At 35.5% G+C, this 21,433-nt stretch overlaps 1 protein-coding gene across 1 annotated transcript in view; it reads right to left on the reverse strand.

Annotated features, from left to right (window-relative positions):
- Positions 1 to 21,433, reverse strand: part of LOC104158003 (contactin-5-like) — a gene marked incomplete at its 3' end in the record, with an annotated part of 66,132 nt that overhangs the window by 38,105 nt on the left and 6,594 nt on the right. Inside the window, exon 3 of the mRNA XM_009695560.1 lies at positions 3,211 to 3,414. Coding sequence (XP_009693862.1) covers positions 3,211 to 3,414 — 204 coding nt within the window. The remainder of the gene's footprint in view (positions 1 to 3,210; positions 3,415 to 21,433) is intronic.

Consider the following 21,433-nt stretch of genomic DNA (forward strand, 5'->3'; position numbering starts at 1 on the left):
ATCTCTTCAGATAGAATTTTAGAATGTTTTTATAACCCTGCTTGAAGTGAAATTTAATTGTATGAAATGACTGATTGTCAAAGACATCTGAACAAATGAGGTATTCATTTTACTCAGAATCCATTGAAGAATTTATTGATGTTTTTATTTAATTTGCTTCATATCAAGGAGGTAAGTTCCCCTTTGAGACACATCACAAAAGAAACAAAAGATTAATAAAAGCCCAGGAAGTCCCTATATTCTTGCAGAGTTTGACAGAAAGCCTTAATATTATTCTGGTTCTTCCTTATAGATAAAGAGAGACCAATGTTATCATAGGAGTGGTTTTCGTCACAAGCTGTCCAGTCCCCCGGGTATAGGTACTGTTTATACATCAAAATCTGAGAACAATGATAAATATATCCAGTAGGATATTTTTGAGTTATTGATACATATGTCCAGAGAATACAGACTAGACAAATTGTTTTATTTATGTAGTGCCGTTTGTAAAAGCTGTTTAAAACCACAAGATCTTCCTGTGGTTTCTGACAAATGCGCTGACTGCGTAGAATTATGTCAGTTGTGATGCCAACCATTAGAGCTCAGAAAGCGAATATTTGAAAAGTTGAAAGTGTTGAAAGTGATTCAGTTCATTTTATAATCAAAAAGCTTAAAAAGTCATTTTCAAAATCATATTACATAACTCAGCAACACAGTATGAAGTAAATTTTCAGTTACTTGGATTCTTGTTTTAATGCCATTCTTAATTTCTCACTTCCTTATTAGAGTCCATCCTCAGCTATTTCTTTCTCCACAACTCACTCTAATTTTCTTTAATGAATACCTCTTTTCAGCAGCTATATAATCCCACTTTTTGGAGTATAATATATATACATTTTTTAAATTCTGTCATTGCCATTTAATATTTGTCAATGGACAAGGCAATATAACCGAAGGAAATTTCTACCCAAACCAAAAAATACAGTACCATTAATGGAATATTTTAATTGTGAACCCAGACAGTTTTTAAAAGGCCCATATTATTGCATTCTGTGGAGGAGGTAGAACAAGATGTCCTAAATAATAAATATGATTTAGCAACCAGGATTTTCCTGAATATTTTTTCAACGTAGCTTTATGGTAACTGCAAGATTAGGGAGAAGATCTAGGTCTCTTCACTGAGAAACTTGCTCAGTCATACAAGAAGGCAAGCAATTTACTAAGAAATACTAAGGAACTCTATTACAATAAAGGGGCTTTTCAGAAATCCCAATAGCTAAAAATTAAGACATGGAAGCCTAGTAGAAATTCATGCGTGTGAAAAAATTAATCAGGAAATTGCTGAGGAGCAGTTCATCTATGTGCAAACGCCTCTCCAGTACTCCAGCACAGTTCAGGAGGTTGGATTACCACAGTTGTATGACAGCCAGCCGTGAAACACAAATTTGCTTGAGGCTGGTATATACTACCCACTTGACATTTGAGAAAATCTGCACAGTTTTCCTTCATAGATTTTGTTTCTCAGCTCAGTGGCATAGACTGATGCCTTTATCCTTATTTACTCTTTCAATTTCTTATACTGTAGCGTGTGCCTATGTACCGTTAGTATGATATAGATAATCAATCTATTGACATCCACAAAACCGGAACCCAATATAAGCACGAAGAAATGTAATAAAGAAACAATAGAGGAAGATATGAACAATAGATATGCAGTAACGTTCTATCTTTTTTTTGTCAGAGTTCAAACTGATTAAAAAGTCAATGTTTGAGTTTTTTAATTTTCAAAGTTTGATATTGAAAAGATCAGGTCTGCTACATTAATTCAGTAGAACTAAACACCTGAAACTCAGTAAACAGCATAGGTAATAAACCAGCAAAATAAAATAGGAAATGATACAGTAAAGCATGTAGCTTTTTGCTGCAGAGGCTGCATGCTGTGCAGACAGAAATTTCAACTTGTTATGATGAATAAACGTTAACTTAATTCCATTCTAATCTGTAGACACATTTTTTACTTACTCTGTTGAACTAAGTCAGCTGTCCTTAAGTCCAGCTTTTGTAATGCTTCTACAGCATAGGACTAGTCTTAGTTCTAGAAAAAGCTATAAGCAAGACAAAGCCCTCAGGGTCTCTTTCTCTCTCTGTCTTTCTCTCTGATTTATGTAAGTATGGATTCACATATGATGAATTGCTGAAATGTATTTCTGAAGAACTGGAAAGCATTGTTAAATGTGGGACATCTTGGAAAAAAAGAAAATACAGGCACTTAAGGAATTATTGTTACTCTCTAAAATAAGATTATTTTGACAGAAAGCAAAATCAAAAAGTAATTATAAGGTAAAAAATATGATTCTTTTCCTGCAAATGAGCAAATAACACATTTGCCTCTATACCACAGGCAGGTATTCCAACAGAACCAGAGTTAATACCATTTATACTGAAATTTCATACTGCTCTATAAGAAATATTATTGGAAGGTGTTTTCTTTTGATTTTTTTGGAAAAGCTCCTAAGCCACTTTTTGATAGTAAGATTTAGGTACTTATTTACAGAAAAAAACATATGCCTTGATGAAAGTCAAAACTACCTGGGTAACTAACTATCACTGTAATCAAGGCTATTGTAGTGTTCTTGGTGGTACTTAATCAGTGCATTGAATTGGAGCCTGGAAGTGTAACAGGTCTTTAGTACAGCAACAGGTAAAGTTTTAAGCAATATAACCTCTTTTCAGTTGTCTAACCGTGCATGCCTTGTGGCATCTGAGATGCATGAATGTATAGCTCCTGGCATCCTGCTGCTGGTCTGTATGTCCTTTGCAGTATTTGCCAGTCCCCTATGGATGTCTCAGATGCCTGGGATGTATCTCAGCGTGGCAGTGGCCACTTGGCTTGAGGCAACTGAACTGAGCTCTAAAGAAACAGACATTACTGAGAAAGGAGATTTGCTTCTCTCTGTCAGTGATAGGGCACCAGAAGAGCAAGGAGTAACTGTTCTGAACAAAATACATCAGGAGCTGTCAGAATGCACCTCAGCCTTCAGAAGTCTAAATATTCTCACAACTGTTGTTTTAAAAGCAACTGTCTCCCTGAACAACTTTTCTTTGCTGGTCGATGCAGTAAATGTATGCATATACTGGAAAACAATAACATCATGGTTCTTAAATTAACTAGAGCATTTTTGGCTTAGTATTTTTCTTTCACATGGTACCCAGAAATAATGCATTTCTTACCATCGTTTCTCAGTGTCAGAGGTGTAGGAGGACTCAAAACTCTGGCATTTGTCACTGTGTTTTTTACCAGGCATATATAGCTGCCAACATCAGATGTTTGCACCTTGGAGATGTAGAGATTGCCTGTCTCCTGAGAGATGAAGCGTCTGCTATCTTCTGCCACAAAAGATGGGAATTCATTAAATACCCAGCTATAGATGATCTCTAAAAGAACACAGGAAAAAATAAGAGAAAGTAATTATGGAAACAGTATTGTGTCATGTTAATATATATACCCAATAAATGTTCATTAACTTTATTTTAAAAATCTAGAGGAAAAAAAGCTAAAGGCTTTTAAAAATTTTTATTTATTTGGTTTAGAATTGAAGAAAACGTTTTTTTTTTCTCTCCTGGAATTTTGAATATAGCATAAGCATTGAGTTCACAAGTTCTCTGAGAAGACAGATTTAATTCAGGAAGGATGATTAAATTATTGAACAGACTCAGAAAACACCCATAAAATATTAGATAATTGCCTTTTCTAATCTTTCAGGTCAAGCCAAAAATAATATACAAAGCATTCTTTTCTCAACTTGTTCAAATTTGCAGTGAAACATATCAAGATGCTTCCTATAGAGCTAGGGATGAATTTTGCCAGTGTGTGTATAAACCTTTTTTATTCTGAACATCTGTTTTTAAAATCAGCAGATTCTAATAACTGTTCAACCTACCTTGCAGGTATTATTACTGCACTACACTTGTATTTTCTTCTACATCTTCACTGAATAATCTCAGAACCCTTCCCATATGCAGCTTAAATCTGTACGATTAGTGAATAATTCCTTAAACCAAAGCTACCAACAGCTTTGCCTCATAATCTGATGGATCAAAGACTAATCAAAGTGACTTTTTAAAATGGTAATTAAAGCCAGTCCTTTGGTTCTTATTTTTATCCCACAAATCATTCTGCTCACCTGAAAAGTGTATACATTTCCCTTTATACTCATAACAATTGGTTGAGGAAAAAGATTACTTCCTGTTATTCCTTATGAGATTATATAATGATTTATTAAAACCCTAGATACATTAATGTCTTGGTATTAGAAGTATCAGTAAAGTTATTGAGATTCTGATTTAGCAGGGAATTCCTTGCATGGAGTTATTCATACGGCGTTCCACCAACTCAGACTTTAAAGCCTTAACCTTATGTATACTTCTTTACATGTTGTTCTCCTTTCACGCTTATCTTCTACTGTTTCATTTTGTCTTCACACTTAAAAAAAATATTCTTCACTACTTAAACTGGCACATTAGCTATAAGGCAATTTCTTCTGTAATCTCCTCCCATGACAGTCTTTAAAGAACTGACTCCAAAATCAGAAAAGCCAAAGTCTGTTCAGGTGTATAAAGTCCCTACTACTGCTCCAACATGCAAACTGCTCCACTGGTATAGCAAGTTCCAAGATTTTAGACTCAAATTTCTTAGGTGACTACTCATAGCTTCAGCAGCCATATGAAGACAGTAATTGCACATATGTCAGTCTGGTTCTTTCATACTTTTATCCCCACTACAGTCAAAAGGTTTTCTTGATGTAAAGTTAGTTGGAAAATGAAAGGGTCAAAGGGGTGAGAGGAAACGCCTCAACATTTAAATTTTTCTGTGTGCTTTTCTGCTAATGATGGGAGAAGAACTGGTATAGCTGTTCATGGTATGAGAAGTGTGAAACATATTAACATCCTAGCTAAATATATGCCATAGCCAGGTATGCAGTTTGACTATAATGGTATAAAAAGCATTAGAAATTCCAACTGATCTATCCTCTCTATCCTTACATTGTACCATTCCCTGACATGATGGTCAGAAAGGAACAGAAAAGCACAATGACTGCTTTTTCAACCAATATGAGCCAACAGTGCAAGCACTGATGTAGAGATGCAGGATGTTCTGGATTAATTTTGAAGAAGTTCAGTCTGGTTTTGAAGTCAGATGAAAATTTTCTCGTGAAAAACTGATGGTACTAGTACAGAAATGCTATCTTGAAGGACTAAACATATTTACCTAGCAGGGAAGACTTCTCCAAAACAGGAAATTAAGTTGCACACATTGACTTTTTGCTTAAAAACTTTTTCAGATCTAATTGTAATTCTGAGTGGTTACACAGAACCCTAAGGAATTCAGGGCTCACAAAGTGCTCTCTGAGTGTTCAAAATTTCCTTCCTCTTCTGTTACGTTTCAGGCAAAATACTAATTAGCCCAAAATATTTCTCTCTGAAAATTTCATTGCCACATTTTGCCATTATGTCTTATCTGGCAGAAATGACTCATGACAGCATAAAATTCTACAAAGTAATGATGAACATACAAGTTCAAGGAAAATACGTAAGCTTTAATTGAAGACACCTGTTACCAATTCAAATGGAAAGCAATCAGTCTCACTAATTGCTCTGGCTTAAAAGTAGTTCAAACCAAATGTAAAATAGTCATCATTGTGGGTTCATTGGTAGTTCACGTAGAATAGCATTTTCTCCATTTGTAGCCTAAAAACACACACAGTTAATTATTCATTTGTTAATTAGAACTACTCCTAAGGAATGGATTTCAGGCAATAAATTTTTGTGCCTCTGAGGAAACAGAATACTTAGTCTTCGCTGATGCTGAATCCCAGGGGAGACACTGTCATTTTGTCACCACCTAAATTATTTTTGCTGTTAAAAATGGAGTGATGGATGAATGGGTACTGGGATAGGGTACTGAGAAAAAAGTAGCAGAACTTCTGCCAAATCTAAAACTCAAATAATTTATGCTGTTAAGGTGTGGTTAAAGCTTTTATTTGTGCATACCTATAGCATCTGTATTCCAGCCAGGAGCCCAAACTCCAAAGCACAGACAAAAGTGTTAACAGTTTACTTCTTGATCATTGTCCGCCCATTCACATTGAGTTACTCCTATTTTTCATTTCTAAAAAAACAAAACCCTGGGAATACACTTTAAAATACCTGAAGACTTTGTGCCTGAATGCTAAGATCCGGAATTCTGAACCTTCTTCGCAGGTGAAAAGCCCCTTACACACTTTATGAAATTTCTCTCCTATTAGACCTGGTTAATGAGTTCAGCAGATTCTTAAATATAATTTTGAGGGTTATGTCCATACAATATGCATAGGCTTCAGTGGGAATATCTCAGTGAAACTCTGCAATTTCCAATGCATGCTATGCCGAACAGTGAGAAACAACCACAGCTGGCTTGGGATCTAGGGACTCAACAGTTTTTCACTGACAGAAATAGATGGATGGTCTTGCAGAAGTGATTTTACAAAAGGGTGTTAAAAGAATGACTGCAATTATGGGAAAATGGGTGTATCTTGACATTGATCCATTGTACAAATGTCTCACTTTTCTAAATTTGCAGCCACAGTAGGGGATGAAACACGCATTGGTGTTCACATTCTGGGGCTCTGACTGTTCCCGGTTCGTATGCCAGCAAAATTAAAATTTGGGGTTCTTAAATCACAGAATTGCTAATGAAGGCTGTCCAAGTACAAAACCTGGGCTTTTGTTATGTTTTATTTTGCTTTGTTTTGTTTTGTTTTGTTCCTTCTGGCAGTATCATGCATAAAAGAATATCCAAATGATTGCAATGACATATAAAAATAACTAATAAAGAGAGAATGATGGAGAATCAACATTTAAAACACTGTTGTCTATCTATAGACAAGTCGGTCATCTATAGTACACACATAGTAAAATATTCTGAAACAACAGTAAATATAGTTACACGCCACAAGTCCCACAGCAGTTCAGCACAGGAGCACATGTAAACTACAAGAAGCGAGGCCTGCACTTAAATGTTATCTGAAATCCCACTCTTACAAAATGGTAAACTGCTGAGTGAACTTTTTGAATTTCAGAACAAGAAGCCTAAGACCAAAGAGATGACACTAGGTCTATTTGCACACAGCTCACTGCAGTTGTTAGTGAACTTCAAGCCTGTATTTTCCTATAATGGTTTATGTTAAAAGATTTTGGAATCAATGTCATTTGGCTAGGCACAAGGCACAACCGTCATTGTATTAACTTTTTAATAGGATACTAAACTCCAGAGATGCATCTCAAGCCTGACAGGTAAATAACAATGACTTTCAAGAGATTTTGAAGCTAAAAGTCATTGCTACCAAATTCTAAATAAACCAAGCTACAGCTGTAAAATTAGAAAGTAATTACTCTAGATATGAACCTTCTGAAGTCATCTCCTTTTGAGAAAAGACTGAGTAAATGGTTTCTCCATGCTGTACTCATTTTGCTTGCAACAGGGAAAAAAACTTTAGGTGAAAATAGCAAACTGTGAATACAGCAGTATACAGAAGTTTAGAGTATTTTTGCAGATACATGCTTAGCGTATTTTTTGTTTTTATGCCCATCTATTTTATTTTTAATGTGACACCTATGCCAAAATCACAAAGATGATGCAGAGCCCTTCCTGGGAATTACAGTTGATTGCCAACACAAAAGAAACTTTTACACCGATATTATTCATCAACACAAAAAGAAACAGAAGGTAAAAAGACAGAGAAATTATGAATTATAGAAGCAGTTGTAAATTGGCATTCTCCTGTGGTTTGAGTTGGAGGTCTCTTCTGCTGGTAAGCTGTGTTATATACAAAGTCTTGGTGTGAAAATTATTTAAGTAATTTTTAGTAACCACAAAACTGGTATTTCCTTTTATGAATGACCAACCTTGTTTACAGAAGAATGTCTCCAAGGAGCTTTGTATCTGTGTTCTGAAGGTCATTTGGAAAGCTTTCCAAACATCCAATTTGTTTCTATGTTTTATTAAATACTTTTTAGTGGACTATGTAGGTGAAAATCTGGGTCACTTGGTGATAAAGTAGAGAGAAGAGAGCACCCATCAATCTATAAATTAATTTATAGTGTGAAATTTTGATTACTATATATTTTTAAGTGATTTTTGTAGATCTATTTTCTCTGTTTAACAACACTAATTCCTAAACTGTCGCAATGTGATGTACTTCCCATAATGGATGAAGCTGGAATACTGACATATCAGCATTTTTGTTAGTGTCGTACTGTGCTTTTGGAGATATCATTCTGATGCAGAAAATGTCAGTACTATGGTAATGCAAGAGTCTTTCTGTCATTATGGGTCAGTAAGAAATAACCCCTTAAGTATTGTAACGAGAGCTGTGCTGGAAGCACTCAGATAGCACCAAATATTCACTCCTATGCTCGTTAGTGCCTGAACGTTTCCCAGATTTGCTTCAAGGCATTTCTCCTGAGAAATTGCTTGTTTTGTCCTTTTCACACGGAGTTTCTGGACAGCCTTTTCATTAGTCCTGTGAGCTAAGTGTTATTTTGGGTGGCAAGTGAAAATGTAACAAGAATGTTGCCATACAAACTCCCTTAAGTCCACCTAAAACCTAAATGTACAGTCCATACAATAGTTAAATATTGCATCTTCAAGGCCCAAACATGCAAATACACATCCCATAATTGCGCTTCTGTGCAGTTATGGTGTTTGTACAAGAAATAAGTCTGGTTTGTGTCTTCTTTTTGTGATGCAGTGGGACATATAATACTCCACCTCCTCCAGTATCCTGTTGCAAAAATATGTTTCTCTTCCTCCGTTTAGGATTTCCTTGGATTACTCCAGTTCCACAAGATGGCAGTACTTGATGAATAAATGGTACTGGTGTCTGATGACAGCCAAAATCTGAGATAACCTGGAAGTTTTAGCACCACTGAAGTTGCTGCTTCTCTCTTTTTTATTGGTAAGAAAAGCATCAAAAAATGTGCTCAAAATTACAGGCTAAAGTTACTACACATAGCTATAAACCATGAAATTTGCATGATGGCTTTGCTTTACCATTCAGAAATATTATCTTTAAACAAAATAAAGTATCGGGAAAAATATATGCCTCAATCTCCCCTGCTGAAAATACGAAACCTTATTTTATCTCAAGCCCAGTTTTCACCTCCATCATCATATTTGCTGTTTGGATATTCTGTGTACGAGCCACAGAATACGGGTGCAATATGTGACACTCTCTAATGATGGGGAACACTTCACATTCAGAGGGGGAGAGGCTTCTTTTTAGTTAAGATGAATGATAACAAGGGGTTGTTCCTCCAGCCTCCCACCGCAACCAGATAAATAATTTTGGTGCATTTCTTTGTGCTGCTGTGGCTTATTATCACTGCTCATTAATCTTCCAAGAAAATATTTAATGAAGGTAATTTATTTGTTGCATTGTAATGCACCCACATAAAGCAAACAGATATTGTTGATTTATCAACTAGCAATGAAATTGCTTCTTTTCTGCTCTGGGGACTCTATATCTACTGCTCACTTACCTGAAACACAATTCTACCAATCACATATTTGTCTTTGTTCAGATTTAATTACAGTGATAAATCTTCAAATATTTTCTTTCTTATAACCATTCACACAGTCAATAACTGAAAATATGGTAGAAAATGTAAGTGTACTTTCAGGACTGATCGTGTACTGGAGGATACAATTATTATATTGTCGTTACTAGCATACACAGCCAATATAGTCTCATTTGTACATTTGACATGTATCAAATGTAGCCAGTCACTGTAACATGTAAAGACTGATGAAATCTCTTTCTTGTACATATGCTCTTTAAAGAGGCGACATAGCAGGCAACAAAAATATGGCTTCTGGGAAAGGATGCTAGATTATTATGTATATTTGATTGTCACTGACATGATTTCCATATTCAAAGAAAATATGTTCCAGAAAGAATCAAAATATTGTGATCAAAAGGAACTCAAAACCACATATTCTTCAGCCCCTTCTTTTTTGCTCAGGCAAGATCAGAAATTCTCAATCCAGTCTTTAAAAATGTCCAGTGAGTTATATTCCTAAATTTAGATCTTCAAAATAACTGTTTCATTGCTCAGTTAACAATTAGACAGTTTTCCTTAATATGTGTAATTCTTTTTTTTCAGTACTGTTTATTACTTATTCAACTTACCATATTGAAAGTATTGAAAACACTTTATTGATGACCTATATTAAACTTTTACCATTACAATGGAAGACTATTATCTTTGTGTGCATTGGGTTTCTGTTTTTGAGGCTAGATCAGCTAAATCTCTTCAGCTTTTCCTTAGAAGTCATGATTTTGAATCCTCTACTTAGTTTTATTGCTGTCATCTCTACTGCTTTTCTACATCTTATAATGTAGGACCCAAAGCTGGACTTGGTATTCTATTTGAGACATTAACACTACTGATAATTGGAATAATATTCTCATGTACTCTATAGGTAGCAGTCTTCTTAGTATGTCCTAAAATTGAAGTATGCAATTTTCCATTCTACTAAGTATTCCATTTTCATTAATAGTAGTATTTTTCTAAGGAAGAATGCTGTTTAATCACTTATTTTCCTTTATTCTATCTGTAAATTTGATCTTTGGTAAGTATAGTAATCTGCAATTTGCTGAATTTTGTGTTACTCGTTGCAAGCAATTTCTCCAGTGTATCGATCCTTTTAGATTCTCATTCTGTTCTCTGCAGTGATTGTAACCTCTTGCAGCTGAGTAATTCACAAATGCTAAATATGCCTTTCCTTCCACCAGACCATTCACACTTTCAAAGAAAAAAAAAATTAAATTTGATATGATTTGTTTTTGACAAATCCATATTGACTGTTTCTTAAAATCTCATTATCATCTTATTGCCTACAAATTCAGTGCTTAATATTATGTCACAGTAACTTTGCAGAACTCAAATTCAGCCTATGAGCCTTCCTTTAAAAAAAAAAAAAAAAAAAAGAAAAAAAAGGCATTTGATTTTCTTGACATGTAAAGGAATGTTTAGATATGCTATAATTTCAGAATTTAAGGTCATTTTATCAATATATATTTTTGTCCTATGTAAGTAAAGAGAATGTGAACATTATGTAAATTTATGGGAAAAAAGGTGATGGTGGAAACAAGCTTGTGGTTAGGACTGAAAGAAGTTTTTAAAAGAAGAAAAACACAGGGAAAAGAAAACTCTAACTGCAAAGCAGATGAACTACAAATAGGGAGTTTTAAAAATATTTTGAAAACAAATAAAAGAATTCTAACAGCAGCTCTACTATTGATACTCATTTATTATTAGGTAGGAATGGAAATCAATATTTATGTAGAAAAACTCTGAATACTCCATATAAATTGATGTTCTGTATTTTATAACATACTAGGTAATGCAGATGTCACTGTATAATGCTATTTTCTACGAAAAACAGAAAAAAAGTGGATGGTAAAAAGAAATAAACAGTCTAAATAAGTAACACCAGAGAGCTTAATTCAGAATTTAAGCATTAACATTGCAGCTCTTTTAATCAATACTAAAGACTTTATAGAACTATTGAAACATCTATGGCCAGCAGGACCAGGGCAGTGATCGGATCTCCCCCTGTACTCAGCCCTGGTGAGGCCACATCTCGAGTGCAGTGTTCAGTTTTGGGCCCCTCACTACAAGAAGGACATTGAGGTGCTGGAGCGAGTCCAGAGAAGGGCAATGAAGGTGGTGAAGGGTCTGGAGCACAAGTCTGATGGGGAGCGGCTGAGGGAGCTGGGGGTGTTTAGCCTGGAGAAGAGGAGGCTGAGGGGAGACCTTATAGCCCTCTACAACGACCTGAAAGGAGGTTGTAGCTAGGTGGGGGTTGGTCTCTTCTCCCAAGTAACAAGCAATAAGACAAGAGGAAATAGCCTCAAGTTGAGCAAAGAAAGGTTTAATTTAGATATTAGGAAGAATTTCTTCACCGAAAGGGTTGTCAAGCACTGGAACAGGCTGCCCAGGGAAAGTGGTGGAGTCACCATCCCTGAAGGTATTTAGAAGATGTATAGATGTGGTACTTAGGAACATTGGACTCAATGATCTCAAGGGTCTTTTCCAATCTAAATGATTCTATGATTAGTAATTTCCAAAGATAAGAATTAGAGATAATATTGTTCCAGCATTAGAAAGGGTAATCAGGATGATGCACATCATTGTAAGTTCATCAGCTTCAATCTTAGATGAAATAATTCAGTGACTGATATGAGACTTGATTAATATCCAATTTAAAAAAAGAGATATAATTAACAATATTGGAAGAAAATAAATCTAGTCAAACTAGCTCAGTATATTTTTATAGTTTTATAAAAGAACATGCTGATTAAAAATAATTGGAATAACCTCAAAATTAACTTATTGGGCATTGAAAGGATTAAAAACTGACTGCAAAACATGATCAAAAGGATCAGTTCTGGAATTCTTTGTCCTCTACTGCTGAACATTTTAACAGTTAAAAAAACCCTATGCAGTTGTAATCACTGATCTACTGGAGGTATAAAACCTGGCAGTGAAAAGTGTGCAGGATGAGTCACTAGTAAACTCTGATTTGGACAGCTTATAATTATTAGAAACTTTTTTTATGATGGAAATTTGTTGAGTGTACAGTAACACAAGTCAATTATTTCTTAATAATTTGAATGAACAAGGATTCTGTGCTAATGACTAACTAACTATTGTACTCATATGAAAAGTGTGGCATTGGAAAATAATGAGGATATTGTTTAATGCTCAGAGAAGTGTTACCTGCAGTGAACCCCAGAATCCTGCACCCAAGTGGGCTCCTGCGTTACACAGAAATTTCATTTTATGACTACTGCAATGATACCAATAGATTAACACATTTCAAAGGTGTAACTAGGATATTCATCAAGAAAAAAAAAAAAAACAAAAAAACAAAATAATGACAGGATGATGATGATGCAAATTTGTGGAGTATCCCTCTGCCAAATGCAAGAGTGACATTACCTCTTTTTCAGCTGAAAGATGCAGAATCTCTGCATCCTTAGCTTTCCTCTACTCATCATTTAACAACAGAAGCTCTGTTAAGCAAATTCTGGAATTTAGCTGAGAATACTTACTAGTACTCCAGTTATCAGAGTATCTGTCTCTCCTTATATGTATGTCTCAGTTTGGTTTTTCATACTTCCAGGAAAGAAAGTAACTTAAATTTGGCACTTTATCCCTCATTCACCTTGATTCTTAATGCCAGGAAGGATTAATAGTAGCAGAAAGATTTATTTAACAAGATTTAATTTCAGATTTCTGGGTGTAGAAACAAAAATAAAAGGTTACTGCAGTTCTAGTTTATCCTTCAGAACACAATCTTTTGTAACAGCCTTCACCACTCTTTACTCGCTGTCATAGGAATTGTATTGGCAAAAACTGAGTACTCAGAGTCCATAGAGTCACTTTTGTATTGCTGCACATATTGAACTTAAGATACACCCCACTGCCTCTCTGCTTTATATTCTCTTGGTGCTAGGTATTTTAATATAAATTTAAAGGCTTTTGCTGGGTCTATCTGCAGGTCAGCGTTCGGTGATTTCCACCACAGCCATGGCATGATATGATTGATGGATCTTCCTTGGCCCTGCTCCTTTGCTCCTATGGTATTTATTTTCCTAAGATCTCAAATCAAGGGCAATACCATTATCATCACTTTTACATCGGAAAACTGAAGAAGATGGAAGGAAGTGACTTCCTAGCAGTCATGAATAAGGCCATAGTCAAAGTGAAATCTCTACTAATACATAATTATTTTAATTTCTAATATTCTTTCCTCTCCTCACCAGCTTTTTGTATATCTACAAGAAACGCCAAAACACAAACAAAAAAAGTTATAGTCAACAAATCCTTGGGAGCTGTGTAGATGAACATTGGAGATGGGTAGCTAACCCCTCATCCTCCCTCTGAATTTGATTTTCGAATGTTCAAAAAAAAATTAGCAGTATAAATCACATAATCCCCAGATGTTCAAGGTCTAGTGCTTAGCTCCTTCTTGGTATATTTTCTAGGCTTAAATGTACCAAGGAATGGATCCTCCATTACATCATTTTGAACACAATGGAACATGTGAACATATGCTTCAGAGAATAACATAAAACCGAATTTGTAGTCCCCAAAAGACAATTTTAAAGTATTAAGAATGACAGTGACAGATTATTTTTTTCACTTTAATTAAAAAATAACTAAAAGTGCAGATGAAAAGGAAAATACTGTCACATTAGCAAACTGTCCTAGAATACTAATAATGATGTTTAACCATGTTGTACAAATAAATCACTACAAACAACCTCAGCAACAATCAATCATTTAAAATTTAACAGTGTAGAGACTGTAACTCTTAGCTGTTTCTACATACAGACAATACACTATTGTGTGTACACAGTCCCTGTGTACACTGTTCTGCACTACCGGAAACCCAGTGAACTGCTTCCATCCGTCTTCTACTTGTCACATAATTGTTATTTAGAGATAATATATAGCTTTCTGTTGTCTTACTTTCAGCCTAGGGCAGTGTCCCATGATTATAATCTTTCCTCCTCAACCCCTTAGCAATAGCAGTCAAAGTGACACCTGATGAGACACATTATATACACATTATCACATGGAAAAAGAAGGTATTTATCCAACTCCTCCTCATTTTTTTTTCTAAAAGAAATATAATTATTGAAGTAATGCAAACAACAGGCAATTCTGCTCCCTCCTGTGCTGAGTATGTGCATAGTTTTCAGAAGACTAATTATGTTTTTCAAAGCCTTTTTTCTTTTAGGCATGAAGCATGATGTTGTAAAGTCACAAGATCTGGACCGTAAATCAGTGCAATTTTAGTCTTTTCTTGAAATTTTCTTTGCAGATCGTGCTCTGTTATTCTCTGTAAAATGGGTAGTGTTCCTTCTTTCCATCTTGCATTTGGCAGAGCTGAAAATAGACTCTTCAGGATTAAAACTACATGGTAGTTTGCTAAACTTTTAAAGGACTTTGTGGTTCTGCAGTAAAAGCCAAACTGAGACAAACCTTTCATCAGTATTATCTATATCCTTCTTTCCCTTCTCCCTTCTTCTTCCTGAATTTTTGTCCCTGCAGTCCCCAATGGAAGACTTTCTTAATTATTAAAAGAGGAAAATACGATGAAAATTAACGCTTCAATAAACCAATAAATGAAGTGAAATTTTCCAGTTACAGATTCTCAGCTCTAGGGTAATACCATCAACGCAACAGGAATTGTATTAGCTGGCTAATGAAGTCATCAGCAATGATTTTAACAATATTGGAACATAGCATGAGAGCACAGGAGATAGAAGTGGGCAATTAGATCATCAGAATTAAGTGTGATATTAATTATTACATTGTTAAAAAGATGGCATTGTGATCAAAAAGAAGTTATTTTTCCACTGATATTGCCCTGGAAAATATCTTTTGTTGTAGAAGATAAAGGATGCACATGTGCTGCTGCATGGTGGTTTGGATCTGGTTGTAATCATTCAGATTTTTGTCTGAATTCTGTGATATTATGCTTATACCTATTCAGTCATTTTCTCCTTGAAAAATCCAAGCAATTGTCTTTAATGTATCTACTGTTAAGTTATAACTACCCTCATGCCAGTTACAATTGTATTGGGTAGGAAAAAAGAACATAAATACACCCAGATATGTATTTCCAAACAATTTCTAGTTTCCTCTCTGAAAAAAAAAGAAAAAAAAGAAAAAAAGAAAACTAGATATCCTAACTAGAATTGTTTTCATACTGCTTCATTTATTTCGAACAATCTTCCTGAACTTACTAAATAAGGCTATATGAAAATGTATGTCTCATTAAGTATTGTATCACCTCAAATGGTTGTAAATTCACTTTCATATTGTACTTAGAAAACAAGGAATAACTGACTTTATTAAGGGAAACTTGTTAATGGCATCTTACAGAACTCAAATCAGTTCAGTCAAAGCCTTCTCCTTCTGAATCAAGGTTGACCTCCTAACATTTCCAGTGGTCATCTCTACCAGAATCACTGTTAAATTCAGTTAATAGTGCCTAGTCTGGGAAGAGTTGTGTTTTCTGAAAACTCCACATTTTTCATCCTTTTTTTTTAATGCTTTAAGATTTCCCCACAATGGTAATGGAGACAAAAAGGTAGACTCCAGACTCTTAGAAAATAATAATTTCGCATGTCTTCCTCCTTTTTATGTTTCCTTTTGTTTCAGCTGTCTGATCAGCATTGTATTTCTGGCTGCTTCTCCTTAGTTACATTGATTAACATGTGCACTCTCACTCTATTCTTTTCCGTGGTATGAAGTGGAGAAGTAATTGGGATTAATTAGGACTTTTCTATCTTAAACAAAATGGGCTTTCTGACATTTAACTAACTGACATGTTTGTAAAACGGTATTGTTCCAGCCACCAGCTTAGCAAAACATCAGAACTAAATAGAAAATGGATTCTAATAGGAAGGTTATTATGAGAGGGTCAATTTTGCAAGAGCAATGTAAACTCCGAGACTGTAACTGTTGTATGCTACTCCAATCTTAAATCTATTAATGTCAGGCATCTGTTATTTTAGAAGTTATATAGCCTGTGTCACAGAAAAAAATTTTGCAACACCGCTTCCTACTTTAATTGGTATCTTCACAATGCTAGTTGCAGAAACGCGGTTGTGATACCATGAACATACATTTCTGACAGCAGACAATGCTGTCTTGTTTAATCACTAGACTGAGGGGTTCCTGATAGCTATGTCTAATTTGTTGGGACATCTCAGTAACAGGCTAGTAACTTGTCTCTAGGGAAGAGGAGCTTGCCCACTACAGAAACTTTTCATCATTATTGTCCCATTTGTCAAGCTGTAGACATATAGCCACATACGACTGGTGCCTGAAAGGCAATAGGGCACGAGCCTGAGGGTCAGCATACTCAGTGCATTTTTTAAATTAATTAATCTCCTGTGCTTCCTCCCTCTTCTGTTGGTATCTCCTTTCACTTTGATTCTCCTCAACTGGCAGCTGGGGTAATATTTGTTGACAACAGTGTGGCTCCGAAACTACAGCACATGTCCCTTAAGCAGACCCCTGTCAGGGCTGCCTGTTCATCCAACGCTGTGCGCTGCCTTAATTGGCCAAGGTCAACCAGCTTTCTCTCGCCACATTTTCATAGTCCCTGAGGGGAAGAACAACTTCAGTGAGTGATCCAGTCGGTCTAGGGACACTGAACTTTCAGTTTCCAGTGTAGCTTAGTGTATTTTTGGAAAGAATTATTAGTGTTTTTAAGGGAGTGGGGATGATTTATCATGTGATAACATTTGGAAAAACTTTTTAAAAAACATACCATATTACAGGTTCCTTGGGATAATTTACTACAGTTGGACCAGTAATGCTTTTCTGTTCATTTATTATTTTTCAATTTATTTTTTAAAAAAAGAGAAAATCTAGACTTCTATGTCAAGAAAGTTTAAATCGATAGTAATTATTTATCCATACGCCTACTTATACAGACATTGCCCAGAATTTGGGGCACATGTAGATCATTAAAATGTAATTAAAATCTAATAACAGCACATTGCCAACAGACTGTGAGTAACTCCTCATTGGCAAACATATCTTGTTACAATGCTACCCTACAGAAAATTCTATCATTCCCAAACTTAAATTTCATATCCTCAGATGCATGCCTTCAACAAGATTGAGGAAGGAAACCTTATAAAGTGCTCCAGGGAAGTCAGCAGCAAAATTACTGGCCATGTATTGAGTAATGAAAAGACCATGGAAGAAAAAAAAAAAAAGAAGTTAATTGTGTTTGTTCATTCCATAATGAAAACTACAGGCATAGTCATCAATCAGTTGCACAGATAAAGAATACAGACTCCTATATTGAGCCATGTCAGGGGCCATGGACATTCACTTTAATGATAACACACATGGGAATTAGCATTACTAAACAAGAAAGTTTCAAAAGCAGTCTAGTAAAAGTGATAAAGTAGGGAATGCAAGAAGGAAACATCTTTATGATTCTTCTAGGGAAAAATGTAGGTGAAGAGACAAGAAGACTCTATGGAATTAACCCCAAATTAGTACAGGAATACAGAGTTTAAAGGACTGTGAATTTGTCTTCTAACACCTTTTTTTTTTTTTTCTCCCATTCTTGAAAAGCAAAGTTCAAGCTCTGTTAGTATTCAGTTAAAGTCAAATAAACACAAAAATACAGTAAAGTCTAAGAGGGAAGTGCAGGAACCCTTCAACTCATGATAGCTAACTCATTCAGTTGATATGTGTGGCCCTTGAAACAGTGTTTTAAAAACAATCTATAAGTACATTACACGTCATTTATATGTTATGGACGTGTAAAAAAGTGATAGAGAAGTTGTGCCATCTTGTATTCTATATATAACATATTAAGGTTTTATTAAAGAAACTTTTCTGTTTTGTACAGTTAGTAATCATTTTCTAACACTTTTACTTAAGTGGTCTATTTCTGTTACTCAGTGTCATGCTCTCATAATGAATTACAATGAGTGAAGAACAAACTATTATGAGAGAAACAAAATAGAGTTAAAATGGGTGTCCTGTATGTCTTCATACAGATCCCCTTACTACAGCTCGGTGTTTGTTAATTCTAGGGCACATATTTGGCTTCCATTTTAATATAAATATAAGTCTTAAAGAAAAAAAACAACTTTGGTGTTCCTCTAAATCTCACTTTTGCTAGTAGAAGGAGAAGCATCAGGGTATTAGACAGTTCTGTCTTCCCAGCAAGCATAGTAGTTAGGAAGAGATGATAGTTATGTCAAATGAATGTGAAATGTTCTGTTTGCCATCACCAGTTTCATACATATTCACCTCTACAAACTACTAATAAAAGGTACTGACTGATGAATAAGTTCAGCTTAGCTTAAGGGAGAGTCGTTGTTGGAGGCATGACCTGTCCAGCTGTTGTTTTGGTAATACTGAGAGTGGCCAGTGCTTTGATAGGAACCAGCAAAACAGTCCTCCTTGTTCTCAAGGTGAGAGGAGAAATGTGAATTTCACCTACACATTGGTCTCTCCTGCAAGCAAATTGTATAGCTTTCTATGTAAAATTGATTTGAAAAGTCAGATTTGGAAAAATACATCATAGAAAAAACCCTGGATGTTACTTTGTTGCATACAGAACTATACTGATATCACAAATCACGGTCAGGAAGAAATCTCATCTGTAGTGATAGGTTAAAATGATGAAGGAGCATCCAGTCATGTCTAGAGAGAGATGGAGATTCTGAGATCTAAGTTCATGCAGGCTTCGTATGATTTTGAAGAAACTGATAATGGCTAGATCCACATAAATTCAAATATTCCCTAATGCACCCTGAAAAGCTACTGCTAGGTGCCTGGATCCTTGGACTGAATCCACAGCCTTAAGATAAACTTGTGACCTTCATATACATAAAGTTAGACATCTGTGAATTGCATTCACAAAAGTCAGCTTGGTAAATGGAGAGCCAGAGGGTGTATAGATGCCTTCAAAACAGAATTTGCTGTGTCCTGCATGCAGATACCTGAGCCAATTGCCTGTAAAGAAGCTAATGAGTGTACTGAGGGCAGTCGAGCCCAAATATAACAATCTTGTTATCATAACTAATTTGCCTGGAGAAGTCCACTCCTAACAATTCTGTACCGGAATAAGGTCATTTAGAGCTTGCCTCATTATTTCTATGTATAATTTGTGCAGTATGGACCTAACCAGGGGAGTTCTAACTAGAGAGCTGCTGCACTTCAGTTGGACTTAGTTTCCTACTTGTAGTGGAGCTGCAGTCCAAAGCTGTGCTTTCAATGCAAATGCAGCTTTCAGATTCCTTTTGCAGAGTCTGAGCAGTGAGAAGTGACTGGTTTGTGTTTAATTCTGAGTGGGTTTCTGTTAAAGTTCAAAGTACACACAAACAGGAGCTCAGAACAACTTAAAAAAAATTGTTTGACGTGACTTTCTCCAATTAATATGAGGACTAAGACAGCTGTGTAGGAAATAGAAAAACAGGACAAAAACCCCTGGACCTTGGTAGAAAGAGTTTTATTTTAGTAGTTTGCCAGCTTAGTAACGCACTATGCAGACATCCAGAAGATGCATGGGAAGGACTGTGATCCCCATAGCACTGGCATTAATCATCTTTGGTGAAGCATTTCTCATGAAAACTACAGTTTTATAAGACTAAAGGGGAGGCATAAAAGAATGCAGCCTATAAAACAGTTTCCAAACTGGGTAAAATCTGCTTTGTCCTTTAGAAAGAGATAAAAAAAAGTTATAGTTTAGCATCTGTACAGATGTTACACGCTGTGGAAAGATTATGTAGCAGTGCTCCCTCCAGACGGCAGCGTCCCTTTGAGGCGGGAGGCAGCACGCATCTGCCTTCCCCTGCACGCATTAGCACTGTTCTCATTCTAACAATGGGAATCGCCATTTTCTAATAAGCCTATACTGAAAGCTTTGAATAAAAGCCTTAAAAAGCTTAACTGAAAGTATTAATTCTGAGGGAAACATGTAAATCTGGATGAAATCTTCCATTCATTTTTAATCTCACTATGGTAAACCTTGTAATTAAGATGATTAAATGACTGAGTAAAACCCTATATTTACATCCTTTAGAATACCACAATGAAAAGCCATAATCCTGTTTATGGAAAAAAGCAGTAGAGGCCTTTTAAAATGGAGACAACAAACAAAGCTTGTTATTTAAGCAGTTGGTAATTAATGAACCTCTCGCTTAGCAAGGGTACCTAAGAGTTAACTGTCTAGGAAACTCATCTTGCAGAAAAAACTAATGGGGGGTGAGGAAGAATCAAATATTACATTTATGGAAGAAAAAAAAAAGGATAAAATAATATGTTTATGGATGATCAAGTTATCCACAATTAATATATTTCACAAGGGACAACTTAGGAATTTACAACAAAAAAAGTATTAGTGGAAAAGGTTCTGGAGTAGACACATTAAAATGATACAGGACTCCCACTGAAGTCAGAGGCAGTATTTCTTTGGAGTCATAGTCCAGCAAAAGCAGGAGGTGAGAATATACTGGTGGCTGTTTGTCATAAGGAATTTGTATAAGTCCTTTTCGTTGAACGTGTTTTCCTTCACCATTCTGAAAGAGGGGATAGTGCCTCTCCCAAAAAACTCCCTCATTTTGCCGCTCAGCTATTTCTCAGCAAAGATGACAATAACTTAACAAACTCATTTATTAAAACTAAGAAATAATTCTCTCATCTGAATCTGCACAGCAAATATTCTGAATATATTTCAGGTGCGCTCCCCCCCTCCCCCCCCCTTATTTCCTCTGTAAAATATTTGGACAATAATGTAATGAAAATCTATATGAATTATCTACATATATCACAAGTTTGTGTTTGTTTGTTT

The sequence above is a fragment of the Cariama cristata genome, unplaced genomic scaffold (assembly GCF_000690535.1).
Source record: "Cariama cristata isolate BGI_N322 unplaced genomic scaffold, ASM69053v1 scaffold6502, whole genome shotgun sequence".
In the NCBI taxonomy this organism is placed as follows: domain Eukaryota; kingdom Metazoa; phylum Chordata; class Aves; order Cariamiformes; family Cariamidae; genus Cariama; species Cariama cristata.